Below are 25,219 nucleotides of genomic sequence, written 5' to 3' on the forward strand. Positions count from 1 at the left end.
CAGCTTTGCAGCTGGGGAACCCTCAGTGCACAAGCAGGAAACTGAGCCACAGCCCCTGCTCGATTGTTTGCTGCTGAATGCAATGGCAAGTGCATATTGAGTGTGCCTTCAGCTGAACCTAATTCCCCTGGACCCTTACCCTATGTCCTCCTCCTCCAAATCAACAAAATCATCTCTTCATCAAATAAATCTGTCTCCAGTGTTTTCAAGCAACCCACTTCGTTTTTCATAGACAGATGTGGGGGGCGTGTGTGTTGTTCTACATTAAATCAAAAAGCAACCACGTGTCCCACAAAGATTTTGCAATCTACATCTCCGTGCATTCAAGGATCCTCACATTTTTGCTTGTGCAAGATCTGTCTGGCTTCAGTGGGAGTCGGAGGGGTGGGGGTGACTCTGCTGTGACACTCGGGGGCTTCACAGCACAGTTCAATCCCAGGCTCAGCTGACCCGGGTCCTGCGGTCACCTCCAGCCACACGGACTGTCCCCAATGTGCCACCCAGCGCCGGGGGCCACCCGCCTGGGGCTCGTGGGGGGGGGGGGGATTTACGCGTGGCTCATATTCCCATGGAACCCAAGAGCCGAAATGGGGAGTAAAGATAAAAATTATTCCACTATGTATTAACGCAGTCAGCTCCAACTTTCAAAGTGCTGTTGCTCCAACTTTTTCCACACGAGCCTTCACGTGTCTCACGTTTTTACTTGCTGTTAAAAATACTACTGGCTCAACTTCGCCTGCTTCCCAGAACGCGAGACTTTTTAAAAGTCTTTAAACAGCTGAACCAAACCAGCCTAATTACGCGCCGTCTGCATCCGCTTTTAAAGCCCCTCCAGTTGCCCACCCCACCGCGAGACCCCGGGCTTGCCCCTTCCAGCTATCAGTGCTCTTCCCTTTGCCACCTTATCGAGCGACAAAGGGAAGAATGAGCATTGTCCCGGGCTCCTGCTTGCTTTAGGGGAGAGGGGGGGAAAAAACTCTTTAAAGCACGATATAAAAAGCGCAGGTGAGACAACAAAGGTATTGTCCGTGTGCAGGCTGGAGAGCCGCGCTGCCGGGTTGTTTTTTTACTCGGGGGGGGTGGCCCCAGCCCCGCGGGGCTCACGCCTTTGTCGCCCGCCGGGGCGGGCCGGGCGCGGGGACTACATGGCCCAGCGTGCCCCGCTGCGCGGATCAATGGGGCTGATTTGAATAATCTGTGAGCCCTTGGACTCAGGCCAATCAGCCGTCAGGGACCCATGATAAATCGCAATGCATTATTGATAATCATAATTACTCTGACATGCGCATTCCGCCCAAATTTCCCAACTCTAGGAATTTGTTGTGAAGAGGAAAATAATTGCTACTATTGCATGCTCCCGATGCTGGTGCACCATGTCGCGACGGAAGCAGGCGAAGCCCCAGCACATCAACTCCGAGGAGCAGCCCCCAGATGCTGCAAGTGGTGAGCGCAGAGGGGGCGCGGAGCGGCCGCGGGTCCCAACTTGGCTGATGCGCGGAGGCGGCGGCGGGGAGCGAGGGGCGCTTCCCGCGGGGCTTTTTCCACCCTCGTGCTTCACCCCCCGCTCCTTTCCCCCCGCGGGCTCTGCCAGGGGCCGACCCTCGGCTCCCCCCAGGATTTTTGGGGGGCTGAACTCCCCGCGAGGCTGAGCGAGGCAGCGGCTCCTCGTTACGTTCGGGGGGGTTCAGCTTTGGGTGGCTGCGGAGCGCAGCGCTGCCCCTCGCCCTGCCCGGCCGGCGGCCCCGCAATGCCCCGCACGCTCCCCCCGCGCCCGCGGAGCCTCCGCCGGGTCCCGCGTGGGGCCGCAGCCTCATGGGAGGGGAACCCCAAAGCCTCCCCGAGGCGGAGGGAATTGGGGGGATGGGGGTAAGGGGGTGGGGGAGCAGAGGGAGAAATTACAGACAACTTCGGAGGGGTAGGAAACGGCTCTGCCTGGGTTTCCTCGGTGTATTTAGCACTTTGTCGGGAGTTAGATGAGTATTTTTGTGGGGCTTTAAAAAAAACGGGAAAAAAAACCTCCACACTCGGACTATTTTTGTTGGAGATCACAATCGCCCTGGACCTTTTGTAGCTTGACCTCCAGCCATCTTTGATTTCCGACTTCCTAAAATAACTCCGGTGAGCTAATGTGGGGTGTGCGTGAGCGCTTTGTATTTGGGCGGCGTGGGGGACTTCGCCACCGCGAATCACTGTCCCCATTTTTTGGGAGCTCGCATTCCTGGGCCATGCAACGGGAAAAGTAGAAATTTTGTGCTAAAACCAGCCGTGAGCTCCCGGTGGGGTGGGCATGCAGGGGAAGGGCGGAGGGGGCGCTCGCTGGTGACCCCCACGGGAGCAGCATCTCCCCGAGCCGGGCTGCGGGGGCCGGCGGCTCCCTGGCTCCGGTGCGGGCTCTTCCCCCGCTATTGCCGCCCTCGGTGCGGAGCTCGGGACGCTCCCCGCTCTCCGGTAGCCGTCCTGCTCCCGGGCGGAATGCGGCGGGACGAGGGCACGTCCCGTCCCGGGTGGGGAGCGTTTGTTTGGAGTTGCTGTGCTTGTTGCGCCCAAATGTTTCCGTGTGCCCCCCAAGAACTTTCTTTGGGCTCTTTGCCTGCGTTTGGGACTGGTTTTGTTTCCATGCCTAGAACTGATCAAAACCCTTGCACGTTACGGGAGCTGCTTATTCCCAGCCCGCAGGAGGTTCGGGCTCTTTAATTTTTTTTTTTTCCTCCTCCCCCTTCTCTTCTTTGAGTCGAAATGTGCAATTGTTGGGTCCGGTTAATGGTGACTTAAGAAACAGCATGCTGGCCAGAAGGCAATAAATCCCATGTTTAATGCATGACTGTTTTCCTTTGTGCATATGGTTAGGTTGGGGGATGGAGGTGATGTTTCCACATGTAAATCTCTGCCCGCTGCTGGAAAGGCACCTCCGGCCCCGCGCTGAAACAAAAGGGTTAATCACTCCTGATGCGGCCGCTGGGGCGGGGGAGGTGTGCGGGAGGGAGGGAGGGAGGATCGTTCCACACCGCGCTCTCCGGGGCAGTGGCCAGCTGCTTTTTTGTTATTGTTGTTGGGGCTTTCCCCCCCCCCCCCTTCTCCCCCCTCCCGTTCTCAATTTTAACAACCAAACCCGGGATGAAATCCCTCGGGGAGCCGGGCACCGGCCGCACAGGCCGGGGGAGCTGGGGAAGCTATGGCCCCGGCTGGGGGGATTCTCCTGTCGCTCGTGGGATGCTGTGGGTTTGGGGGATCGGGTCAGATCCCGCACTGAGCCCTGTCCTGCGGGGTCTCCGCTCTCCGAAATACAGCCCGGGGCTGCGGCTCCGACGGCTCGGACCGCCCGCCAATCCCCCAAATAGTCCTGATATTCCCCGCTCCAGGTGTGCCTGTAAATAATAAGTGATGAAGCTGCATATCAAAGACGAAATTCCGCAGGGATTTGTCTGGGGTATTATCGAGGGTATCCACATAATCGTAATAATAAAATCAAGCCCCTATCTCCGTTTTTGCAAGTGTTCCCTTTCTTCGCAAAGCGATTTGGGACCCACCTCTGTGAACAATGCAGCGGGTTAAAGTGTCCCGCGAACCTGGGGATCCATTAACAGGTCAAAAAATCAGCAGGTGGTCACAGGGGAATAATGCTACATACTGAAAATTAGCATTTCCACAAAGGGCTTGAAAATGCCCATTGTGCTGGATTGCTGCCATTAAAAATCGGATTCGTTCTTAAAAATACAGTATCAAACTGCAACTTTCTGGGCTTTTTTCCTCAGGGTAAAATTAGCCTAGATTTCTTTCAGTTAAGTCTCCGAATTGCGCGCTGAGCTCTGTAGAACTGGAGAGGGATGTTGGATAAGGAAAGGCTGAAAAAGGAAAGCCCAAGTTCTGTGGTGGTTAATTTTAGGTTTGATTTCGGTTGCCCGAAGCTGCTGTCGGGGACGGGCTGGCCCGGCCGGGAGCCCCGGGGTGCGGGAGCATCCCCGCCGTGCCCCGGGTGCCGCAGCCCTGCGAAGGGGGAGAGGGTGCCGGGGGGCGGAGGGGGGGCGATGCCCGGCTTGTTTTTCCTTTTACGTAAGTGAAACATTATATTCGTAGCACGGATGGAGCCCTTTCGCCGGGCTCGGCGGCATGTGACGTTTTGACAGAGCTGCTGCTCTAACCTTTGCCTCCTCCTGCTTGCTGTGGGTGGTAAGTTGATGTCAGGCTCACAATTAGGACTCTCATGCAATTGACCTTGGCAGCGGGGTTTGTGCCGTTTAGCTCGCTCTTAAACACTGTACGAGTGTTAAGTGTGGTCCGGGCCGGCGCAGCTGCGGCCGGGGAGGAGCGGCCGCCGGGCAGGTAGGGACGGGGCAGGGCGGTGGGCTCGGGGGACCGCGGGCTCGGAGCCAGCTGGAGCGACAGCCGTGGCCACAGATCGTGCAGCGGGGGATGCTGTCAGCTCAGGTGGGTGCCGGGGTCGCGGTGGCCCCGCCCGGGGTGGCGGTGGCCCGGCGGGGCCGGAGCGCGGGCCGTGAGTGCCCTCCACCGACCGGCCCCGGCACCTCCGGGCAGCGAGCGCGGCGCTTCCCGGGGGCTCCGAGCCCCTCCGGGGCGGCCGGAGCGGGGCTGCGCCCGCGGGAGCCGGCGTCCCGCGTCCGCGCTCGCCCCGCGTGTTTTAGCGCTTATTCTGTCCTTCACAAGCGCTTATTCACCATGGTTTGTTCCGTCTTTGGCTGAATATCTCGCTTTAAGTTGTGGATAGGCTAAAGGGTGAATCAGTAAGTAGATAACCAAATAATTAAAGCCTTGAGAGAGGGCCTGTAAGCACGTGAAACGCTGAGTGTGGGTGTAATGCGTTTGTGCCTAGTTCTTGGGTAGAAAAACGCAGCTGATGAATTTAGCGTAGAAAACACCAAGGCCTTTGGAGCATCTCTGTAAGTTGTCAGTCGTGCGTTTTACTCACTCAAGGAAGCGATTTTGTCACAGTTAAAATGCGTTAAATGGTGTTAGATAGTGGGAGGAGGGAGACTTGGGGCAGTTTAGAGTTCTTGGAAGTCCTTGCTTTGCAGCTGGGAGCAGGAGAAAAGCATCAGGGAAGCACGATCCTTAGAGCAACAGGGAGCTGATGGCACAGGGTTCATGTCTAGGACCAGAGTGGAGGGTTGCTAATCAATCCTCCATGAGTTAATTTAAACCAGGGAAGTGCATGGCTTTGTTAACCTTAAAGTAAAAGTAGTTGATCCGAGTGTGGGCTGTGGGGAAACTAAGCTCACCGAAGGTATTAAAACTCCTGAATAAAAAAGTGGGTAGGAAAACTTGAGTTCTGTTTCATCCCAATTCAAGTAAAATAAAGTTGAAAAAAAAAAGTCCCTAATGGCTTAGATGAGTGGTAGACCAGCAGCACCCTTCTTGAAGTCACATCAAACCAGATTCACTTCACTCCTTTTACTGTTTCCCTTAAAAAAAAAAAGAAAAATTATTTCAAGCGGTGTGGATTTTATCAGCCTTCCTTGTCGATGGCCGCCTTGTCCTACACAATAGTGGATTTTTTCCATCCATTTGCCAGTGATTCAGTCTAACCCCCCTGCTGGGTTTACTGCATTCTTCTAACTTATTGGATAACTAGATGCTGAGAGATAACATTCCTGAAATTCGGGGGTGGGGAGATAAAAAACCACAGTAGAAGTCCTATCCCTGGGAAGCCTTTGGAGAGGGTTAAGTGAAGTGCACAAGGAATTGTTGTGGCAGGGCTGTCCTCGGTAAATCCGTGTGCAGTCGGTGGGCAGAGCTGCCCTCCTGGCATGGAAAGCCCCGAGTTCAGACCATTATTTCATTTTTGATAACTGCTGGGCTCCGGGGAGCTGAGGTGCTCTGATAGCAGCACTGGGGGGCCGGGGACAGGAGGTTGTTACAAATCACGATGATTTTCGCAGAAGTTCTTGGGTTTTTTACAGAATCAGTCAATTTCTCCTTTGTTATTCCAGCTACTATAAAATAACCCAGCATTCTGCTCGTGAATTTATCTAAAACCCTTTCTGAGACAGGCCAAGATGTTATATTCACTTTCTTTAAGGTAAAAAGGAAAATAATGCATCACTTCCCTATTTGACATGCAGCAAATTGTTTCAAGCTCTGAATTAGATTTATTCAGAGTCCTAAGCTAGTGCTTTACTGTCAGGGAAACTAAAATACATGACAGGGACAGGGCTGCCAACCTCTGCCCGCTGCTGCCCAGCACAAGGACCTTCAGTTTACTGGAGTTTCTTGCTCTGAGATGGCAACTGCTGCTCAGAACCAGAAAAGTTACCAGAACTCCTCAGAGTTATGAGAATGAGGAGCGTGGGCTGTGCTGGAGATTAGGAAAGGGGCACTGAATTTAGTGTGATCTTATCAGCACAGAAGTAAAAAAATAAGGAGACCTATCAAGGGAAAGGAGATAAATGATCAGATGCTTTGAAGTAGTTAAAGTTTGAGGACTTGTCTAGACATTATCCCGGGATATCTCCTTGGGGGTGGGCAGCAGTGTTTGGTTCAGACATTTCTGTGCCACTGGAAAATGTAAAAGCTATTTTTAAATATTTTGTGATGTGCATACAGTGTAGTTCCACGTGTGAGATGGGACTGGGAAAGCCCCAAACGCTAAAGGATTTGGAAAAGAGATTTTCATGCTTTAGTGTATTCTATGAAATAGGAAAGTAGTCAAGTAAAGACCTCTCAAGTCAGTGTAGAGTGCTTCTGGAAGTTTGTCTTTTTTCAACGCAGTTTTCTTTCCCATGATATCTGCTCAGACTCCTGCAAAACAAGTTTAAAATAATCTGTTCTTGATCCTGGTGGACTCTGTTGACCAAGTTCTGAGTTGTGTACTAGTTGTACTTGTCTGCAGGCTGGACTTCCGTGTATGTTTTTAGGGTTAAATCAGGTTGAGAGACATCACGTTAATGATATTTGGGATGGGAAATTTTTGTGTGCTGCTATTCTTGTTCGTTTCGCTTGTGGGAGTTGTTTGGGCTGAAGGGGGAGTGTTTAATTCTCCCTGTTTAAATAGGAGGCATCCAAACATTTTTGATCATAGCAGTGCTGAGAACTCCTTTCTTCCCCGTTCAAGGACTTGTGTGGATTTGGATTTATTGCTCTGCAGATCATAGCAGAACAGGCCTCTGATACTTGCAAATTTTTGTGATTGATCAAGTGTTTATTTTTAAAAGTAAACTTTCACATGCACTTCATGCCACACGACATTAAACGGTTGAAGTTTGCTTTGTTGAATACCACACAGTGCCCTTGTTGAGCTAAGAAATGGCAAGGTTTGCAATATCCTCCCTCAGCGAGGTTTTACATCCCTGGAGCAGCAAGGTCATGTGCTCGAGTTGTCACCTGGACATGGCTGCTGTCCATGTACAGGACATTCCCAGGTGTCAGATGTGTGGTTTGGCCACACCTTGCAAACCAAAGCTTCAAGAAGCTCCTGACCTTGCAGAGTCCTGGCTTCACCTGGTCCAAGGGGGTGGGCTGGTGACGTGGGACTGGAGCCAGGAGGGCTGGCCAGGACAGTGTGTGACACCATTCCAGGTGTGCTGGGGCTCTGGCCAGGACAGTGTGTGACACCATTCCAGGTGTGCTGGGGCTCTGGCCAGGACAGTGTGTGACACCATTCCAGGTGTGCTCCACTGGGACTGTGGGAGGCGAAGTTACTGCACCCTTGGCGCCCATCAAAATTGGAGCAATTTCTGTGATGTCTGGGATGTTTCAGCTGATGGGAGCTGGAATCTGGCTGGAGCCCGCCCTGCTTCTCCCTCACTGGGAAGTTCTCCCTCCTCAGCACTCCTGCCCTGAGTACTGCCCTGCCTCAAGCTGGGTGTGAGTTTGTTGTTTGAAGGATGGCAAGGCTGAGCAAAAACATCCTGTTTTGGTTATGATTTCTCTTAACCTCTTCCAGTTCAGATATTTCCCCGAATTATTTTTTTTTGGTCTACGTGCAAATTCTGCTCAGTCTAAGCTGTGGGGTGCCAGTGGTGGAAGGGCAGGAGTGGACTTGGAGCCCAGCTTGGCTTTCCCTGCCCTTTCCCCGAGGTGGGTGAGTTGTGGATGCAGCTGAACAAGGCCTCCTGCGAGAGTCGGAAATGCCTTGGTGTGGTTTTGCAAGCAGGACTTGTTACTTGTATTATTTTTTTAATAATCATCAGTGTCAGTGTGGGCTCTTGCTAGTGTGTAGGGTCCTGCACTTTAATCATGTCTTCCTTGCTACTGTGTCCATTTAGAGATTATTTGGGGTGTGTTTGCTTTCGAAGGATTTACTAACTAATATTGGTTGCTTTGCTTTTGTCAGTCCTCTTGGTTTGAAATTACTGTTGTAACGGTGGAGTGAAAGTTGCTTAGATCTGTGCAATTAAGAATTGCTCAGAATTCCTGTGTTAATGATCTTGTATAAATTTGAGAGATGGTTACCGAAGAATTAGAAAGTGAAGTGCAAACATAGAATAACTCGTGTGGTGTTTTGCTCAGTGCTACGATGCTTCCTCTGTCTTCCTTGTGTTCCTTTTAATCTGTGTTGCAGGTGCTGCCTTGCAGGACTGTCCCAGGGGTTTTTTACCTGTATAAAGGGATTTGGTATAAATCTCTTTTCATTGAGCTTCCTGAGAGTCCTTTTATATTATGTTTTTTCTTGTAAACTGAACTGAGATGCAGATTTATTTTGGAATGGAATTATGCAAAGGAATTGGCATCAAAACAAAGAGCAGGACTTCAGATTGGTCTGCAAACTTGATTTTTCCAGTCTTGTATCTTTAATTTGCAATTCAGGTGGAGTCAGTGATCTTAATAGTGAATACTTGGTCTAAATCTAGCAATTAATAATGTGACTTTCTTTTATTTTAAGGGAGTCCACAAGACGTCCCAGGTGATAGAGATGGTGAAATGAGTTCCAAAAGGTGCCGCACGGAGGAAACCAAAATCTGTGAGAAATGCTGTGCAGAATTCTTTGTTCTCTCTGAATTCCTTGAGCATAAGAAAAATTGCACTAAAAATCCGCCTGTTCTAATCATGAATGACAGTGAGGGAACAGTCCCCCCTGAGAGCTTCTCCGAGGCCTCTCTAGGGACCTTCCCAGGCGACCGAATGGATGGCAGGACACGCAAGGACATTCAGGCAAAGGGCTGCATTGGCTCTGTGGAAAAGAGAGAAGGAAAAATGGATGCTGAATCGGTAGGAGGAATGTACCTTAAAATAGAACCCCCCCTCGCGCCTGCGGCTCCCGGCCTAAGCTATCTACCAAAACCCAAAGTACCAAACACTAATGTGACATTGCAGACGATCCGCGGCACTAAAGTGGCCGTGAACCAGCGGACGTCCGACGCCATCTCTTCCTCGGCAGCCGGTTTCAATGCCATCCCCATGATCCTGGAGCAGCTCGTGTGTCTGCAGCAGCAGCAGCTCCAGCAGATCCAGCTGACGGAGCAGATCCGCATCCAGATTGCCATGATGGCTCCCCACGCCCTGCACCCCTCCATAGCAGCTGCTACTGACCCGCTCAAAGCTCTGGGTGCCCACATGTCCCAGCAGCTCTCGGCTGCTGTGGCTTTGATCGGACAGAAAGCTGGAAGCCAGAGCCTATCACTGGAATCCTTGAAGCAAGGAAAACTACCTCACTCTAACACTGGCATTGCAGCCACCAGCTCGCTGGCTGCTGGGCTCTCCTCCTCCTTCCCCCTGAAGCCCGAGGGCAGCCGAGGCCTCCCCGGCTCCATCTCTCAGTTCCCAAATCCTTTGCTACCTCAGTCCTCTGGCTCAGTCATCTTCCAGAACCCGCTTTCGGCCGTTTCGTCTGTGATGGATTCCTCAAAGAAGGGGAAGGGGAAACCCCCCAACATCAGCGTGTCTGAAAGCAAACCGACTGCAGAGGAGCCCTTCTTCAAACACAAGTGTAAATTCTGTGGGAAGGTCTTTGGCAATGACAGTGCCCTGCAGATCCACCTCCGCTCCCACACCGGGGAAAGACCCTATAAATGTAACATCTGTGGGAACCGCTTCACGACCAAAGGAAACCTTAAAGTGCATTTTCAGCGTCACAAAGACAAGTACCCCCATATAAAGATGAATCCTTACCCGGTTCCTGAGCACCTGGACAATGTTCCCACTAGCACTGGAATCCCATATGGGATGTCTGTGCCACTGGATGAGTCTAACCTGATTGTGGACAGCAAACCTCTCCTAACAACCCTGCCTACCTCTGTGGCCACTGGCGCACCTCAGACCATGTCCAGCCTGGCAGGCATCAAGGAGTCTCTGCCTGGTACATTCTCAAGTGAGCTGCAGTCCAGGCCCTCTCCAGAAAGCGAGGGTGGCTCCTCCTCGTCGGGGGCAGTCGGTCACGAGTCGGGAACGGAGCAGAGCTTGAGCTCACCACAAGCTACCTGCAGTGTGAGCATCTTCCACGTAAGTGGGTCAAATGAGCAAGGCTCAGAGACATCAAAGCTCCAGCAGCTGGTTGAAAATATCGACAAATCCACTGCTGACCCTAACGAGTGCCTGATCTGTCACAGAGTGCTGAGCTGCCAGAGCTCGCTCAAAATGCATTACCGCACCCACACCGGGGAGAGGCCGTTCAAGTGCAAGATCTGTGGCCGTGCCTTCTCCACTAAAGGGAACCTTAAAACTCACTATGGTGTCCACCGGGCCAATACTCCCTTGAAGATGCAGCATTCTTGTCCAATTTGCCAGAAGAAGTTTACAAATGCCGTGGTGCTGCAGCAGCACATCCGCATGCACATGGGCGGGCAGATCCCCAACACCCCGATGCCAGAACCCCCCTGCGACAGCGCCGAGGTGGATCCTGCTGTGCCTGAGAAGAATGGAGACATCGGTCGCCCCGAGGAGATCCTGGAAAGCATAGACATGGAAGAGGACATGGACTCTCAGGATGGCCCCAGGAGTTCTTCCAAACCTCCTACTCCGTATGATGCACAATCAGAGTCGCCCGCCGCGGCCGCCGCCTTCTCTGGGGTTACAGCACTGGAGAACCAGATGAAGATTGTCACCTCCTCTCTGAATCTGCAGCGGCAGAGCAGTCTGAGGTCCAGTGACAACGGCTCAGCAGAAAGCGATGGCATGACAAACGATTCATCCTCTGTGGCAGGAGATCCCGACTATCAGAACGGCCGGAGCCCCGCTGCCTCCGAGTCGGCGTCACTGCAGGCCCTGTCCCCAGCCAACAGCCAGGCTGAGAGCGTGAGGTCAAAGTCACCTGCCTTCAACAACCAGGAGGATTCAGGCACGGGGAATAAATCAGAGGGTCCTGAGAATGCTCCTGTGGAAATGGAAGGGGTTGTGGGAGCTTTGGATTTAACATACGGCAATATCGGTCGGAAGGTCATCAAAGAAGAGCCTGGGCTACACTTTGCAAATGGAGAATATGGTGAGTAATGCAAAATGCTGGCAGTGATTTGGGGTGGGGCAGTAGGAAATCAGTCTTTAGAAGGACCAACAGGAAACAAAACTTCCTCAGCTTTCCCCTTTTCCTGCTCCTCTGTTTGGATAAGGGCATGGGCCCGGTCAAGTTCCTGATGAAGTCAAGCCCAAAATTCAAAAGCTGAAATGCTGTCATCTTCTGCAAGGTCCTAGAAGTTAATAGAGACTGTGCCCTTGCTATCTTTCATGGGCTCACCTGGTATCTCCTTACAGCTCTTTAAAGATACACATTTGTGTTTTGCAGGAAAACTGCTTATCCTAAGAGGATGAGGTGGAAACTCTGAATTCATTTGTGAGGTTTTCAGGCTTGTTGAAGTTAGATTTGAGCTAGAAGACTTTGTCTCATAAGCTCACCAACAAACCCAGGGATAAACTGATTTGTTTTGGGGGTATCCTAGGAAGTGTGGTGGGCTCTGCAGATGTGCCCCTCAGGCACATGCAGCTTCAAAGGCAGGTTCTCTGGAGTGTCAGCCAGGCTTAAGCTTGGGAGCAGAATGAGGTTAGGATAAGCATCACCTTTGCTTTCTTTCCAGGTCGGAGCAGTATTCCAGCTGCTTTTGTCAGAGCCCCACCGGCCCTGATAAAAATGGAGCTGCCTAGCGATCGTCCCCTTAGCACTGGCCACTTCATTGGCCCTCCAGCTCTGTCCCCTGGGGTCGCCCCTCTCCTGGTGCCACGCCCCAAGTTCTGCCGTCCTGCCAAACAGCACATCTGCACTACCTGTGGGAAGAACTTCTCCTCTGCCAGCGCCCTGCAGATCCACGAGCGGACGCACACCGGGGAGAAGCCCTTTGCCTGCACCATCTGTGGGAGAGCCTTCACCACCAAAGGAAACCTGAAGGTGGGTCCTGTCTGTTGTCCTCTCCTTTATCTGTGAAACTCGTACTAGAGATGGAAAGGACTTACTTTTAGTTCCTCAGATCGTTGATTCTTGTCTCCTTCCTGAGTTTCTCCACACAATTTCTTGTGTGTTACTGAGATCACCCACAGGTCTTTGCTACTGTCCTTGACTTTCCTCTTGGGGTGGAAGGGGAGGCTTAGCCCTCACTAAGCAGATTGCTTTCTTTTTTAACTTGGATTTGGATGTGTCAAGACATAAGCATTTTATAGACTGAGTGCTACGAAATGCTGCCTGCAGAGTAAATGCATTACACTGCACTGCTTGAAATTTAGTGAGGTGAGGAGGGATAAACCAGGATAATCCTGAGATGGCACAAAGTGCTTGGGGATTGTGTCTAAGCACATGCTGAAGAAGTGCTGTGAGTCTGTCCTTCTGCCAGATGAATCCATTTGCCCTGTGAGGGACTCAGCTCCCTCACTTGCACAGAGGCTTCTCCCTCCCTGTGAGAACCTCTTAAAGCTCTTCAGTCCTCTTGCATAAATGCTGATGGGGAGAGAAAATCCTCTGCAGTGTGTGAGCAGTGCCTTCCTGGAAGCACTGGCAGAATGTGGTGTGGAAGATTCCAGCTTAGGTGAACCTCTCTGCCAAATTACTTGGTGGTTTTTTGCATTACCCAGTACTTTTCTCACTGTAGTCTGTTTGCAGCAGATGACGTGGCTTCTGTTTGGGGGAGAGAGGGGTGTCTTCGCCAACACAGTTTGTTCTAAGTGTAAATCACAGTCCTCCAAGCCCTCCAGCAGCCAAGTCCAGAGAGCCATGGTGATGTCAGGCAGTGGAATGACTGTGTCTTACACATGCCAGGAAGGGAACTTTGACAAGAGAACTACCCAGCTTAAATATTTACCTGAATGCAAATGGAGCAAACCTGACTTCTTTGGGCAACTTGGCTGCAAGCAAAGTAGAATTTGGGTACACCCCAAAAGAGCTGCAGTATTAATGATTCTCTTTGCTTTCCCCCCTCTCCGGAAGGTCCATGTAGGAACCCACATGTGGAATAACTCAGCCAGGCGGGGAAGGCGGCTGTCCATCGATAACCCCATGGCCCTGCTGGGGAACGACCCCAAGAAGGTGTCGGAGATGTTCCCCAAGGACATCATGGCGCCCTCGGTGAGCATCGACCCCGCCGTGTGGAACCAGTACGCGGCCGTGCTCAGCAACGGCCTGGCCGTGAAGACCAACGAGATCTCGGTGATCCAGAGCGGGGCCCTGCCGGCCCTGCCCGTGCCTGTGGCCGGGGGCTCATCCATGAACTCTGCCGCGGCCTCCAAGGCGGACGGGGCCCAGGCTGGCGCCGCCTCCGACACGGAGAAGGCCGCGGCTGCTGCTGCAGACAATGTGCCAAAACACCAGTTCCCTCACTTCCTGGAGGAGAACAAAATCGCCGTTAGCTAAAGACTCGAGAGGAGTTGACCTACAGAAAGAACAAATATATATAGACACAAACATATATTTTTAAGAGATTCCACTTCAGCCTCCTATTTTCCTATTGACGTGCAAATGATTTTATGGTTGTCTTTGTAAGAGTTGCCCAGAGTACAATCATGATATTGCTTTGCAAATAGTAATTAGTAAAGAATAGGATTTCCTTCTATTTGGAAAGATGCGGGTCTTGCAAAGTAGTTCTTACATGTGACTTTAATGTGTACAGCCTTACAGAAGTTTCTACAACTTGAAATTCCAAAGGTTAGAATATTTACCTCTTTGTTTAGAGTGATAATGGGGGTTTTGAATAGAGTGGAAACAACCTACTGTTGATGGAAGAGCTTCTATTTACTGATGAGAAATGGAAACTATTAATGCGGGTAAATATCCTAGAATGTCTGCCACCCTCTTAGAAAGAATTTTTCTGTTTGGATTTTTGGCTCTGTGTGGTTTCTGAATGTACTTTTTCTTATTAATGGCTATAAAAACAACAAAGTTGGGGGTTTTTTTTAAATTCTTTTTTTTTTTTTGCCTCAGAAGTTTTATGAAAAGCAAGTTGCTGTTTTTCTTTAGTCACTGCTCCTAAGTAATTAATTCTTTGTGTTGTTGACTGCTGCTTATTTAATACTACTACTAGGACAGTCCTTCAAGTATAGTGCCAAAATTCCTGCTTCCAAAGATGTGCAGTTTTTCCTAGATGTTTTATTTCAATACCAAGAGCCCCAAACAAGCATGGGTGGGTATGTATATACTTTTTTTGTTGTTGTTTTGTTTCCTCTTCAAAGGGAAGACTTGCCTTGGGAAGTCAGGTCTAAAAGCTCTGCAAGGAATCTCAGGTGACTGTTGCAATTTGCCATGGGAACCGGCTTCCTTAGCAAGAGACTTTTTGTTTTTATTTTTTTTTTTGTTTGGGTAATTTAGGAGATCAGTCTGTGTAAACCTGTATTTAAATATGAAGTATTCATGCTTAGGTTAAATGTTTTGTGGGTTTTTGGATGGCATTCCTACTCTGGTCATTAAGGGTTTTTTGGCGGTCTGTGAGCTTGCATTCCACCAAAATGATAATTAATGATCCATGTGTGTTGTATGAAGGTTGCTGGGATAGTCATCTGGATTCTAAGTTATCTACCTCATTTTGTCCTTTTGTAGTTGTAGTGTCTATTTTTCTAATAATGACCACTGTAATGACTGAGATTCAAGCAGATGCTTCCATGCACTATGTGAAACCAAACCCTGATGTATTATTAGTGGAAGCACCTGAAGAGTTGCTGGACTGACCTTTCACTATTCCTCAAACACCTGCTGGAACTGGATGTGTGATGGGATCTGAACCAGGCTGCAAAGTGAGCATTTGGTGTGGAAGGACTGAAGGATGGAAAGAAACCTGGCTGTTGACTGCAGGAAATCTTCCAAGTCCAGTCTCTGCTGTGGAAGGCCACAAAAATGCAGATTACCAAAAGTTTGTGTAATGTTGTTGCACCTAAATCTTGCTTATGATCTCTGTATGCCGAGTTGTGCCTTTCCTGCTGGACTTGTGAGTAAGAACATACCAGTACCTGTTTACACTGTAAAATGGCTATTGTTACATAGACCACGCAAAAGGCATCCCAATTGTCATGTTTCTACATTGTGAATGTATGATTCCTGAGAACTCTGTAGTTTTTTGAGTATCTACTGATGCGTTTCTGTTGACTTTTTTGAGAATAAATTTTGGGATGGCTTTTTCACACTTGGTGCTTTAATTTTTCTGGTAAAAGGCTTCTTGTCTCCTGAAGAGAGAGTTCAAGAGGCAGCATGCTGCTTCACTCCAGGGACCTGAAATCCATGAGCTAGAGTTAGGCTTTAGTTCATTACTTAGGAACTGGGAGGCTGTGGAGGAGTCCTAGATCCATTCCTTAGGAACAGCTGGTGTTTGATACAGGGGTTGGGATGTGCCAGGGATGTTGATTTCCACACTAGAATAGAATGACAGGAATATGTGCAATCATTTTTGTACTGTGATCATCCTACAAAGGGAAAAAGAATATTAAGTTGTCAAATTGCCAGTGCCTGAAGATGCTGGCTGCATAGAAAAGGGATAAATAACTTCTCCTAAAGAGCAAAGAAAAACAGTTCTGACAACAGCCCTGATAAAATGGAAAAGTGCTGGGATCCTGATTCTTGCAACCTAAACTAGCAAATTGTATTTGGGCCTTGGGGAGGTAACAAAGGAGGAAAAGGAGTGTAGAACCAGGGAGCCCTAAAGCTGCGCCTTCCCAACATCAGAGCTGCCTGATCATGGTGCTCCTTGCTCAATCCTTGTGAGATGGAGGAAGGCAGAGAGCAAACACTTGTTCTCTCAGCTCTGCCACCAAGCTCTGAAGGAATGGAAAAAGGTGTAGGGAGAGCGGGACAAGGCTGAGGTCCAGGAATCTCTGTCCCTTCCAATGGTGGGTTGGATTCCTGGCCAAGCTGTGGGGCTCTGCCTGCCTCTTCATTACCATCCATAACATAATTCTATATTCACACCTCTGCTGCCTTTAGGTGTGTTGTGCAGCAGGTTGGAAATTGAGGGGAGAGGAGGAGGGGAGGAGTTTCATAAAGCCTGAGTGCTGGTCTGGAAATAAGCTGTGAGGAAACTGCTGGCAAAGCAGGCCAGCAGAGGCTTTGGCAGGCAGGTGTGGGATGTCCCTGCAGCACTGGGCTGCTCGGGGGAATCGGGTCAGTCTGGGCTGTGCCTGCCTTGGCCGAGTGGGCAGCAGAGCCCAAACGCTGTGACCCACAGGCACTGCAGGGCTTCGCTCTCCAGGCCACGGTGTCACGCGCTGCTGTGCCCAAAGCTGTGTCAGCTCGCTGATAAGGCAGCTCCAGGCTGGAGCGTGGCAGGATCCCTGGCCAAGCCGCTGCCAGCAAGTCCTGGATCTTCCCACAACACCTGGGTAACAGGTAGGACTTACCTGCCCCTGTCCCCACAGCCGGAGCTGGGCCACAGGGACGTTTCTGCTGCAGGGGAGAGTGTTTCCAAAGCCAGCAGGGCTGGGAGTTACCTGCTCTCCCATCTGTGAGAGCTGAACCAACACCTTCTGAAAGTCAGTGTGGTGGAACTCCCCACAGTGGCAAGTGTGCTCAGTTTACAGTAACATTGCATTTTAACAACTAAAAGAGACAGCTGATTGTCTTCTGGCCTTTGCTGATGTGAATCAGGAGCGAGTTTGCTGAGCCAATGCAGCTGCAGTGGTGTGAGAGCAGAGTGAGCTCGGTCTGTGCACTGTCTCTGCTCATTAGCCTCTCCTCTTGCCTAGAGGACTTTCTTGTTCTTGTTTGTTATTGCTTACTTTGCTCATCACACAGGGGATTTGCAAGCTGTTGCTTTTGTGTAAGTAGCATATGTGCTTTATGTGCTTGCATGAGCTAAGGTAAAGGCTGGCTTGCTAAAAAAAAAAAAAAAGTAAACACTAAGAACATTTGCTTTACCTTAATGTATTACCCCTAGTATTCCTCTAAAGAAAGATTTATTTCAACCTGCCCTTTCTGTTCAAAGCTTCCCAGAAAGTCGATGGGAACTTTGAGGAGGGAGTTTGTCTGTCTGTGGTAGATAAGCAGCTCTGGGCTGAGCTCGGTGAGGCGGATTTGCCTTTCCACAGCTGGCAGCGGGGAGGTGGGAGCCCGCCTGGGCTGGTAAATACAGCGTGGAGCAAAGGGTAAATGACCATGGAGCTGGGATCAGCACAGGGGAAAGGACCTGGCTGAGGTGCTTGAACTGATGGGATGGCAGAGAGGGGCTGAAACAAAGGAAAAGAGGTGAGTATGACATGAATTTTTAATTTTTTTGCTGTCAAAGGCCATGGTGCTCCCTGCAGGGTTTGCACTCTGGAGTCAGGGAAGGTGATGGTTTCTGTCTGCAAAATAACAGCGTAGGCAGAAAGCTGCGCTGGTGTCTGTGTGATCCCAAGAGGTTCCTGCTCACAGCTGAGGCTTTCTTGGTGCTTTTCTGTGCTGTGTGCTCAGCCCAGAGGGGTCTGCCTGCCCTTCCCTGGCCTCCCCACTGGCCGGTGTGTGCTGAGCGCTGGGCTCACGTGTCTGACTTCAGCTCACATTCACCAGTGACCTAGAAAAGCTCCTGGCACTGCACAGCCACAGCAGGACAGGAAACAGCTCAGAGGCCGAGAAAGAACCAGCAATTACACACTCCTGGAGCCCATTACCATGCTATTTTGTTATCATAGCTTCTGGTTTGTGCACTTTGAGTTAATTGCATATGAAGGGCAGTGTTCTTTGCAACATTTTGATTGCTGTAGGTGCTGTCTGGTTTATTGCGAAGCTTGTTTGTTATTGCCTGTTATAAACGATTTTGTGCTGGACTTCCCATCCACTCTCTGGCAGCATCACTCTCATTTTAAACTTCTTTATTACCATCTCTGGTTGTCACATCTCACAGGTCAAAGATTCACTTCTCTGACCCAATTACTTTGTGCAGAAAATGAAGTCTCAAGGTAGAATGAGAACAGGTGGGTCTCATCATGGGCCTTATTTTCCATGCTTGGTTTAGGCAAAATCCAGATGTAACTAAAGGTTTGTGTAAGCGTCTCTCTAAAGAAAACTAAAACCCAAATCAAGTGAAATTCACAATATCTAGTGCTATTAAATATATGTGTATATTTATCTTGTCCCAGCCCAGAGCACTGAGTGCCATGTCCAGGCCTTCCTTGGACACCTCCAGGGATGGGCACTCCAAACCTCCCTGGGCAGCCCCACCACCCTTTCCGGGAAGGGGACAAAACTGAGCAAGCTGAGCTGACCAAAAGTCCAAGCACTCAGTTTATGAATCTGAGGGCCAGGTACACAAACCAGGGTGTGTTGTAAACAGGAGGTGATGCAGGAGGAATGTATGGGGAAAAGAATGACAAATAACCTGTATTCTCAGTGTAGTAATACAGAACCAGTCCTGAAATCTTTTATTCACATGCTCTTCCCAGATACTCAGTGTCTTTGCAGTCCTATGCATGCGAGGATGTTTTTAAATCAAGTTACCTGGGTTGGCCTTACAGCCCTTCACAGTCCTGTTGATCCACTTGGCAAAGTTTGTTTTAGAAAAATCTGTCTCCATGCAGTCTAGATGTTCAGAATACCAAACATAACTTTTTTTCTTTTTTGATACACTGGTTGGGGTTTTTTTCCCACGAAACCAGTTTGATTACTTAGGTCTTTAAAGTTCAGCACACATTGAGGTGATTTGCTGCCTCAGGGTACCTAAATTTCTGTATGCATTAGAAGTACTCCACCCCTTGCAACTCACAAAGTCCAGATTTGAGAAACATCACATTCCTTCACTACTTACTCTTCTGTTTTCCCCTCAATTCTTCCAGTCTTAAATGACAAAATAACTACATTATGTAGGGTTTTTTGGTTTTCTTTTTTATAAAAGTCACAAATATAAAACATGTAAAAAAATATAAAACATGTAACAAGTATTTTCAGTTTATAGCTTTACATTTTTTATCACACTCACAGGAGGTGTAACACAAAAACAGTATGGCAAGAATTCACAGAACAGCTACAGCTAATAGCCAGATCATTTCAAGAACTAACGAAATACAAATATAAAATGCAAGTGGGAGTTTATTTGTCTAGAAAGCCTTTTTCTTTCTTCATTTCTTAAGCTGACAGCTGTCCTAGCTGAACGACAGTTTGACTATTACAGTTTTAAAAATTAGGTGCGACAGGGTTGTTTTCTTCTTGATCCACAACATATAATTATGCGAGGGAGAAAAAGATCCAACACAAAGACTGCGCTTCCTCAGAGCAGCGTGAGCAGTATCTGCTCTGAAACTTCATTATGAGAATGCCAAATGTTCTCTGCATAGCAGAGCCCATGGCAGTAGGAGCTTTATTGTAGTTTCCCTTAGCAAGTGTTGATGGATTTATGGAGGGCTTCATTAAATATAGGCTTAAAGGATATCCGCTATCGCCCACTTGTCAAAAGCAAAAATAATATCAAAGCCATCCGTGCAGCTCCGAGCTGCAGGTGTTAACAGTGCATGATAATCTGGGAGTGTTTAACTCCCCAATTAATGGCAGTAGTCTTGTCTGAGTTCAGCCCTTTCAAAGATAAATTTCCAAGATGAATGCATCCCGTGGAGGCTGAGGGCACATGCACAATGATCCCACCCTGCTGATGGTTCATGCTGGGCTGTCCCAGCTCAGGGTTGTGTTTCCCTGGCTCTCAGATGCTCCTTTCCCGGCGGTGGCCCCGCGCCTGCAGAGCTGAGCCCGGGAATGGGCGGCTTCTGCAGGTTTGCTCTGATTTTGAGGGATTGAATGCCACAGTCCAGGCCTGTTTCAGTGCTGCCTCGAGGAAGAGTGATGTTTCACAGCACCAAACCCACCTCTTTGCCCGTCACTGTGGGAGTGAGTCAGGAGCACAGGGAATTATCCCAGTGTAGGAGCCAAGTGCTGCATGTTTGCCCTTAGCAACCAAATCCCTTCCCCTGCCTTCCTTACAAACGGGGCAGCTGCAAACACAGCCCTGAAACAAAGCTGCAAATACCACGTACAACAGGCTCTGCTTTCAGACAAAGAAGGTGCACCCTGGTGTTTGTAAAACATGCACTTACGGAATCAGATAATAACAGGTAAAAAGAATATGGCACAACTCCGGCTGTCTGTGGAATCATAAACATTTTGTTCAACCAGTCATACACCTTTAGTCTGAGCCAACTCCTTAGATGTCAGAATTCTCTATATTTTCTCTAATTTGTCAGAATTCTCATGCTTAGCGAAAAAAAAAATAAACAAACCCAAAAGTAGTTCCAAAATTGAATTAATCTTTCATCTTATAAAAAGTCAACAGATTATTATCATTATCATTATCATTAATTATTATTTATTATTATTATTGTTATTATTATTATGACCTTCCTCTGTGTTCATCAGGAAAAAAAATAGTCCTATGCATAAAAAGCTCAATTATTTATTTAGTAGAACAGCTATAATGGAAGAAAATTTATAGCATATTGTGCTAAAAAGCTAATGGGTACAGTTTGCAAATGCATTGTCAGAACCACCGATCCATTGTTTGAGTGGGAAACTGGCACCAGGACTTGCACCTTGAAGGAATACGGGCACACCCCCAAACACAGTTTGTTTCCGTGTTCTTTGATCAGTGGAGCTGAGAGACCTGGCTGTGTCTGAGGCTCAGTGGGGCCCCGGAAGGCCTCACGTGTGGGTGAGGGGTTGGTGTCACGGGCAGAGAGCAGGGGGCAAAGCCACGGGGACAAGGAGGGGACAGTGCTCTGTGCCACAGAGCTGTAGGGGAGCAGTGGGGGAGAAAGGCAAGAGATAAGGCAGGAAAAGCTTCCAAAACCAGTGGGAAACTCTGGGAGAGGCTGATGGACACCTGGAGCCTGTCTGTAGGCTGGGCTTTGCCAGGATCAGCTTCCACTTGTCTTTGTGAGCCTGAACATCATCAGGCCATGGGAGACTCAGTCTGTAAAACAAAATCCTACAGGCAAAGCAGGTGTGCTTGTGCTGCCTGCTCAGGGGAAAGGTATTAAATCATCCTAATCAACAACCTGGTACTTTTGTCCAACTCTTTGTGTTCAAAATGGGGGCTCAGCCTTGGACTTGCCAATAAACCATTCCTGGGTTTGAAATGGGATTTATGATGTGTAGTGATGAGAACAGTGACAGCATCTGATGAACTCTCCCTACAGCACAGCCTCAGAGGGGGCCAAGTGGTCCAGCTCTGGTTCTAAGACAAATCACTTGGTGGGAGGAGAGCAAGGAGAGATAGAAAACTGCTTGCTCTGCTGTTAATTTAATCTTCTGGGGGAAAAAGGTCCTGGGAGAAAAAAACCCATAGATAATGATTTAAAATTATGGAAAATAACTCAGCTCCTTTTAATTAGTAGTGGTGCAGTATGAATTCTGGAGCTTGCAGGGCTCCTTTGTGAGCCTCAAGTTCTGTACTTGAAAAAATAGAGCATCAAAGCAAGCCAGTGGCATCAGAAAAAAACAAAATAGGTTTTATTTCACTTGATTTAACAAATCTAACTTCTCAGTCTGAGGCTGGAGGTTTTCCCTTGGGCATTCCTTCTCAATAGGAGAATGAAAATCAAAGGCTTGGAAACCAGGAGAGCTCGTACCTGCTGTGAGTGCTGAAATCCCAAGTGAAGCCTTTCCAGCAAAGCAAATGTTATGCCAGAAATATGTCAGGGAGTGGGTTTAGCCCATTGGGCTACAGCTGGGTCTGGATCCTTCAGAGTGATTTTCTAACTAAAAATCAAAAGTGTCTCAATACAAGGTAAAAAATCAGAGCACCCGTGAGGGAGGCTTTGAAAGTTTGTTTGGCTCCTCAGAGGCTGTGTGAGTCTGCAGGCTGCAGGGCATCCCTGTGCTCCTCCTTTAGGATTACTGGGACTGAGTCGCCTTACAACAGTCAATGGTTTCTTCTCCCATGCTCTTGGACGGTGGAATTGGGCAGGAATGATGGGGAGGATGTTCAGCTGCTCCGTGTAAAGGAGGGATGTCACTAATTTCTGTCTGATCACAAAGACATCCAGGGCCAAAATGTGTTGCTTGAAAGAATGTTGGATGTTTTCAAACCCAGTGCCACTTTCCCATCAAAGCAAGTAACAAATGGCATGTGGTAAGTTTTATTTTAATCGAGGCTGGAGGCCCAGACTGGCATTTCAGCCTGTACAGCATTAGGGCAGCGGGTGTGAGGCAATGGTGTGAGTAGTTTTGGTCAAGTACAAGGTCCTGTTTCGCTTCTTCAGTTGCTCCTTTTATTAAATTATCATTTGCAGTGAATTCTAGCATCATATCCTTTCTTATTAAAAAATTGAAATGTAGAATGTGAGGAAAAATAGAGTAAATGTGTTTCATGAGCTGAAGTGTTTGTGGGAGAGGGGATTTCTGTTTCTACTTCAATTGTCTCCATGAGGAGGTAAGAACAGTAGATTGAGAAATAAGAAATTAGAACATGGTATTACTTAATTGAAGTACAGCCTAAAAGTCAGTCCTACAAACAGTTTTTGTAGTAAGACAGCCCAAGTTAGGATGGCATTGGAAATAACTGCCTAAACAGTCTCAGTACAGCTGCCTGAAACTGGTGTAGCTCTTCACTGTGTTGCTGAAATGTTCTCATTGCAAAATGTCTGGATGACTCTGCTTCAACTGTAAGGAAAAAAATTAAATGACAGTTGCAGGTTTTGGGCTGGTGTAATCCACAGTGTAACGAGATGCTTGAAATCATAAACAGAAGTGCTGGAGCAATTTGTGCCTAAATTTGCAGAGGACATCTGAATTTTTATCCAGAAATGGGCGTTGTGAGGAATGGGTGAAGGTCACTGAGCAAGCAGGGTGCAAGCAGCAGCAGCAGCAGCATAAATCACAGTCCTGTAACGCGGGTGGGGAGTGGTACCGAGGAGGGGAGCTCAGCCCCGCAGCTCCGCGCTGGCTGCAGAAGGCAGAGGACACGCGGGGCGTGGTGCGGGTGTGAAGGACAGACAGCAGGGCTCAGCTGCAGAGGTGCTGAGGCCGAGAGAGAGCGGGAAACGAACACGGGGCGCCGGGGGAAAGGGGCAGGATGGGGTAAAGGACAGAGCAGGTGACGGCCGAGGGCAGGGCGGGGCAGGACAGGGCAGGTTGGGGCGGGGCTACCCTGCCCTGCCCGGTCCGGGGTGGAGCGGGCCCGACCCCACCCGAGCCCAAGGACCCGCCGGGTGCCGGCGCTTGGGGCCGGCGGAGCATCCCTCGGAGCCGGTGCGGCGGTGCCCGGTGCGGCGGTGCCCGGTGCGGCGGTGCCCGGTGCGGCGGTGCCCGGTGCGGAGGCGGGGCCGGCGGGCGGGGCGGGCGCGGCACCTGCGTGCTGGGAGGCGGCGGCGCCGGGCCGGCCCCTCGGCGGTGCCGCCAGACGGCGGCGGCCGGGCTGGGCGCTGCCGGGAGCGCATCCCTCGTTCCCTCCGCTCCGCTCCGCCCCGCGGCCGCGGCCATGACCGACAACATCCCGCTGCAGCCGGTCCGGCAGAAGAAGCGCATGGACAGCAAGCACCGCGGCGGGTGAGGGAGGCGGCGGGGGCGGCGGCGGGGCCGCGCTCGGGATGCGCGGGGCGGGGGCGGCCGCGGCCCGAGCCCGGGCAGGAGGAGAAGGAGAGGAGGAGGAAGAGGAGGAGGGGGAGGCAGGCGGGCGGGCGCTGACAGGTTGCTCCTGACGCCATTGCCGTGGCACGCCCGGGCGCAGGGCAGGATCCGGCCGGGGTGCGGGAGCGGGGACAGCCCTGGCAGGGGGCGGCCCGGCCCCGCCGGCCTTCGGTGCCGGAGCCGCGGACACAGCGGGGCCCCTCGGCCGGGGGTCGCGGCCGGGCGGGGCAGCAGCGCCCGGAGGGGCGGGGCCGGGCCGGGGCCGTGTCACCGCGGCCGTGTCACCGCCGTCGCCACCCGCCCGGCCCGGCTCCTGCTTGTCATCATCCATCCCCCTGTGGCGCACGGCCGGGACTGGAGAATCCCTCGGCCTTGGCTGGGGAAGAGCGCTGGACCATCGATGGTGTGTGTAACAAAGGCCCCGGCTCCCATTTACTGTATCAGCGCAGCAACACAATATCCTTGTGTGCCATGTTGCAATAGCCTGAGTGCGTGATGCGTCCCTACAGGAGGCGTGTGTATATATTTATACCGGTATTCCCATGCAGGAAGTTTAATAAGAAAAATGGTTTTCCAATACTCTTCCATTATGAAATTGCACCACCGTGCAGACAGGTTGGTTTGCACACAGCAGGGTGCACGTGGTATCCAAGTCACCTGGCTGTCAATTATCACAGCATTTCATTTGTCCCTGGAGAATTTGGGTTTTTAAAATGTGGCGAGTGATATTAGCAAAACAAACCAAAATATTGAAGGAAATCTTCACTGTTAGAACAAGGGGAAATATACACGCTCGTTTATATTTTTGGGCAGTAGTTTGGATTCAGATTCCTGTAACTGACATTGTTGTACATAGTTTAGTCAGCGTTAGAATTATTCCTTATTGCCAGCATTGTTTCTGGTACCTGCTGTGGCAGTATCCTCGCCGGGGAGGTGTGTGTGATGCAGCAGCAGCAATCCCCCGTGCCAGGGCCACATGCACCGCTGAGCAAGTGCCACAAGGTGCAGCCACCATGGCCCTGCATTTGGTGGCGTGATTGAAGGGAGCGGGGAGAGGTGACGGCCTGGGAAATTTCTCAAAGCTCCTTGAATGATTTCTTTTCCTGGAGTTCTCTAATCTCCACCAAGAGCCTCTTGGGTGTTCCGATGTGGTTAGTGCTGCCTAGCAGAACCTGCCCTCAGCTAACCCAAGCTATAGTTCATTGCCTGTGGATTCTACCTGATTAGCAGCCACAGAGAGGGTTTCCAGCAGTAGCAAAAAATTCCAGCAGCATGTGAAAGAAGATTGCCTAGGGTTTTTACTCAGTAGCAGTTGAAATAAATTGGATTTGGGGTTTCTGTTTGGTGCAA

The 25,219-nt window shown here is 50.1% G+C and overlaps 2 protein-coding genes across 5 annotated transcripts in view; both read left to right on the top strand.

The window, feature by feature from the left end:
• The first annotated feature begins 1,241 nt into the window (after nucleotides 1–1,241).
• Nucleotides 1,242–15,476, top strand: SALL4 (spalt like transcription factor 4). Its single transcript, XM_032127276.1, has 4 exons — nucleotides 1,242–1,443; nucleotides 8,837–11,371; nucleotides 11,958–12,265; nucleotides 13,295–15,476. Exons 1-4 carry the CDS (start codon nucleotides 1,374–1,376, stop codon nucleotides 13,715–13,717), a joined length of 3,336 nt encoding a protein of 1,111 aa, XP_031983167.1. The 5' UTR covers nucleotides 1,242–1,373; the 3' UTR covers nucleotides 13,718–15,476.
• Nucleotides 15,477–17,474: 1,998 nt separating this feature from the next.
• Nucleotides 17,475–25,219, top strand: part of ATP9A (ATPase phospholipid transporting 9A (putative)) — a 55,429-nt gene continuing 47,684 nt past the window's right edge. For 3 of the 4 annotated variants that reach the window (XR_004243471.1, XM_032126744.1, XM_032126745.1), the window contains exon 1: nucleotides 23,619–23,788. Coding sequence is in view for 3 of the 4 variants with exons in the window: in XM_032126744.1 (XP_031982635.1) it covers nucleotides 23,721–23,788 (68 nt within the window). In the remaining variant the exon portion in view is untranslated. Of the gene's footprint in view, nucleotides 17,528–23,618; nucleotides 23,789–25,219 lie in introns of those variants that run through there. The other variant, XM_032126746.1, reaches the window with a different exon arrangement.

Source organism: Corvus moneduloides, chromosome 17 (genome assembly GCF_009650955.1).
Source record: "Corvus moneduloides isolate bCorMon1 chromosome 17, bCorMon1.pri, whole genome shotgun sequence".
Taxonomy (NCBI): domain Eukaryota; kingdom Metazoa; phylum Chordata; class Aves; order Passeriformes; family Corvidae; genus Corvus; species Corvus moneduloides.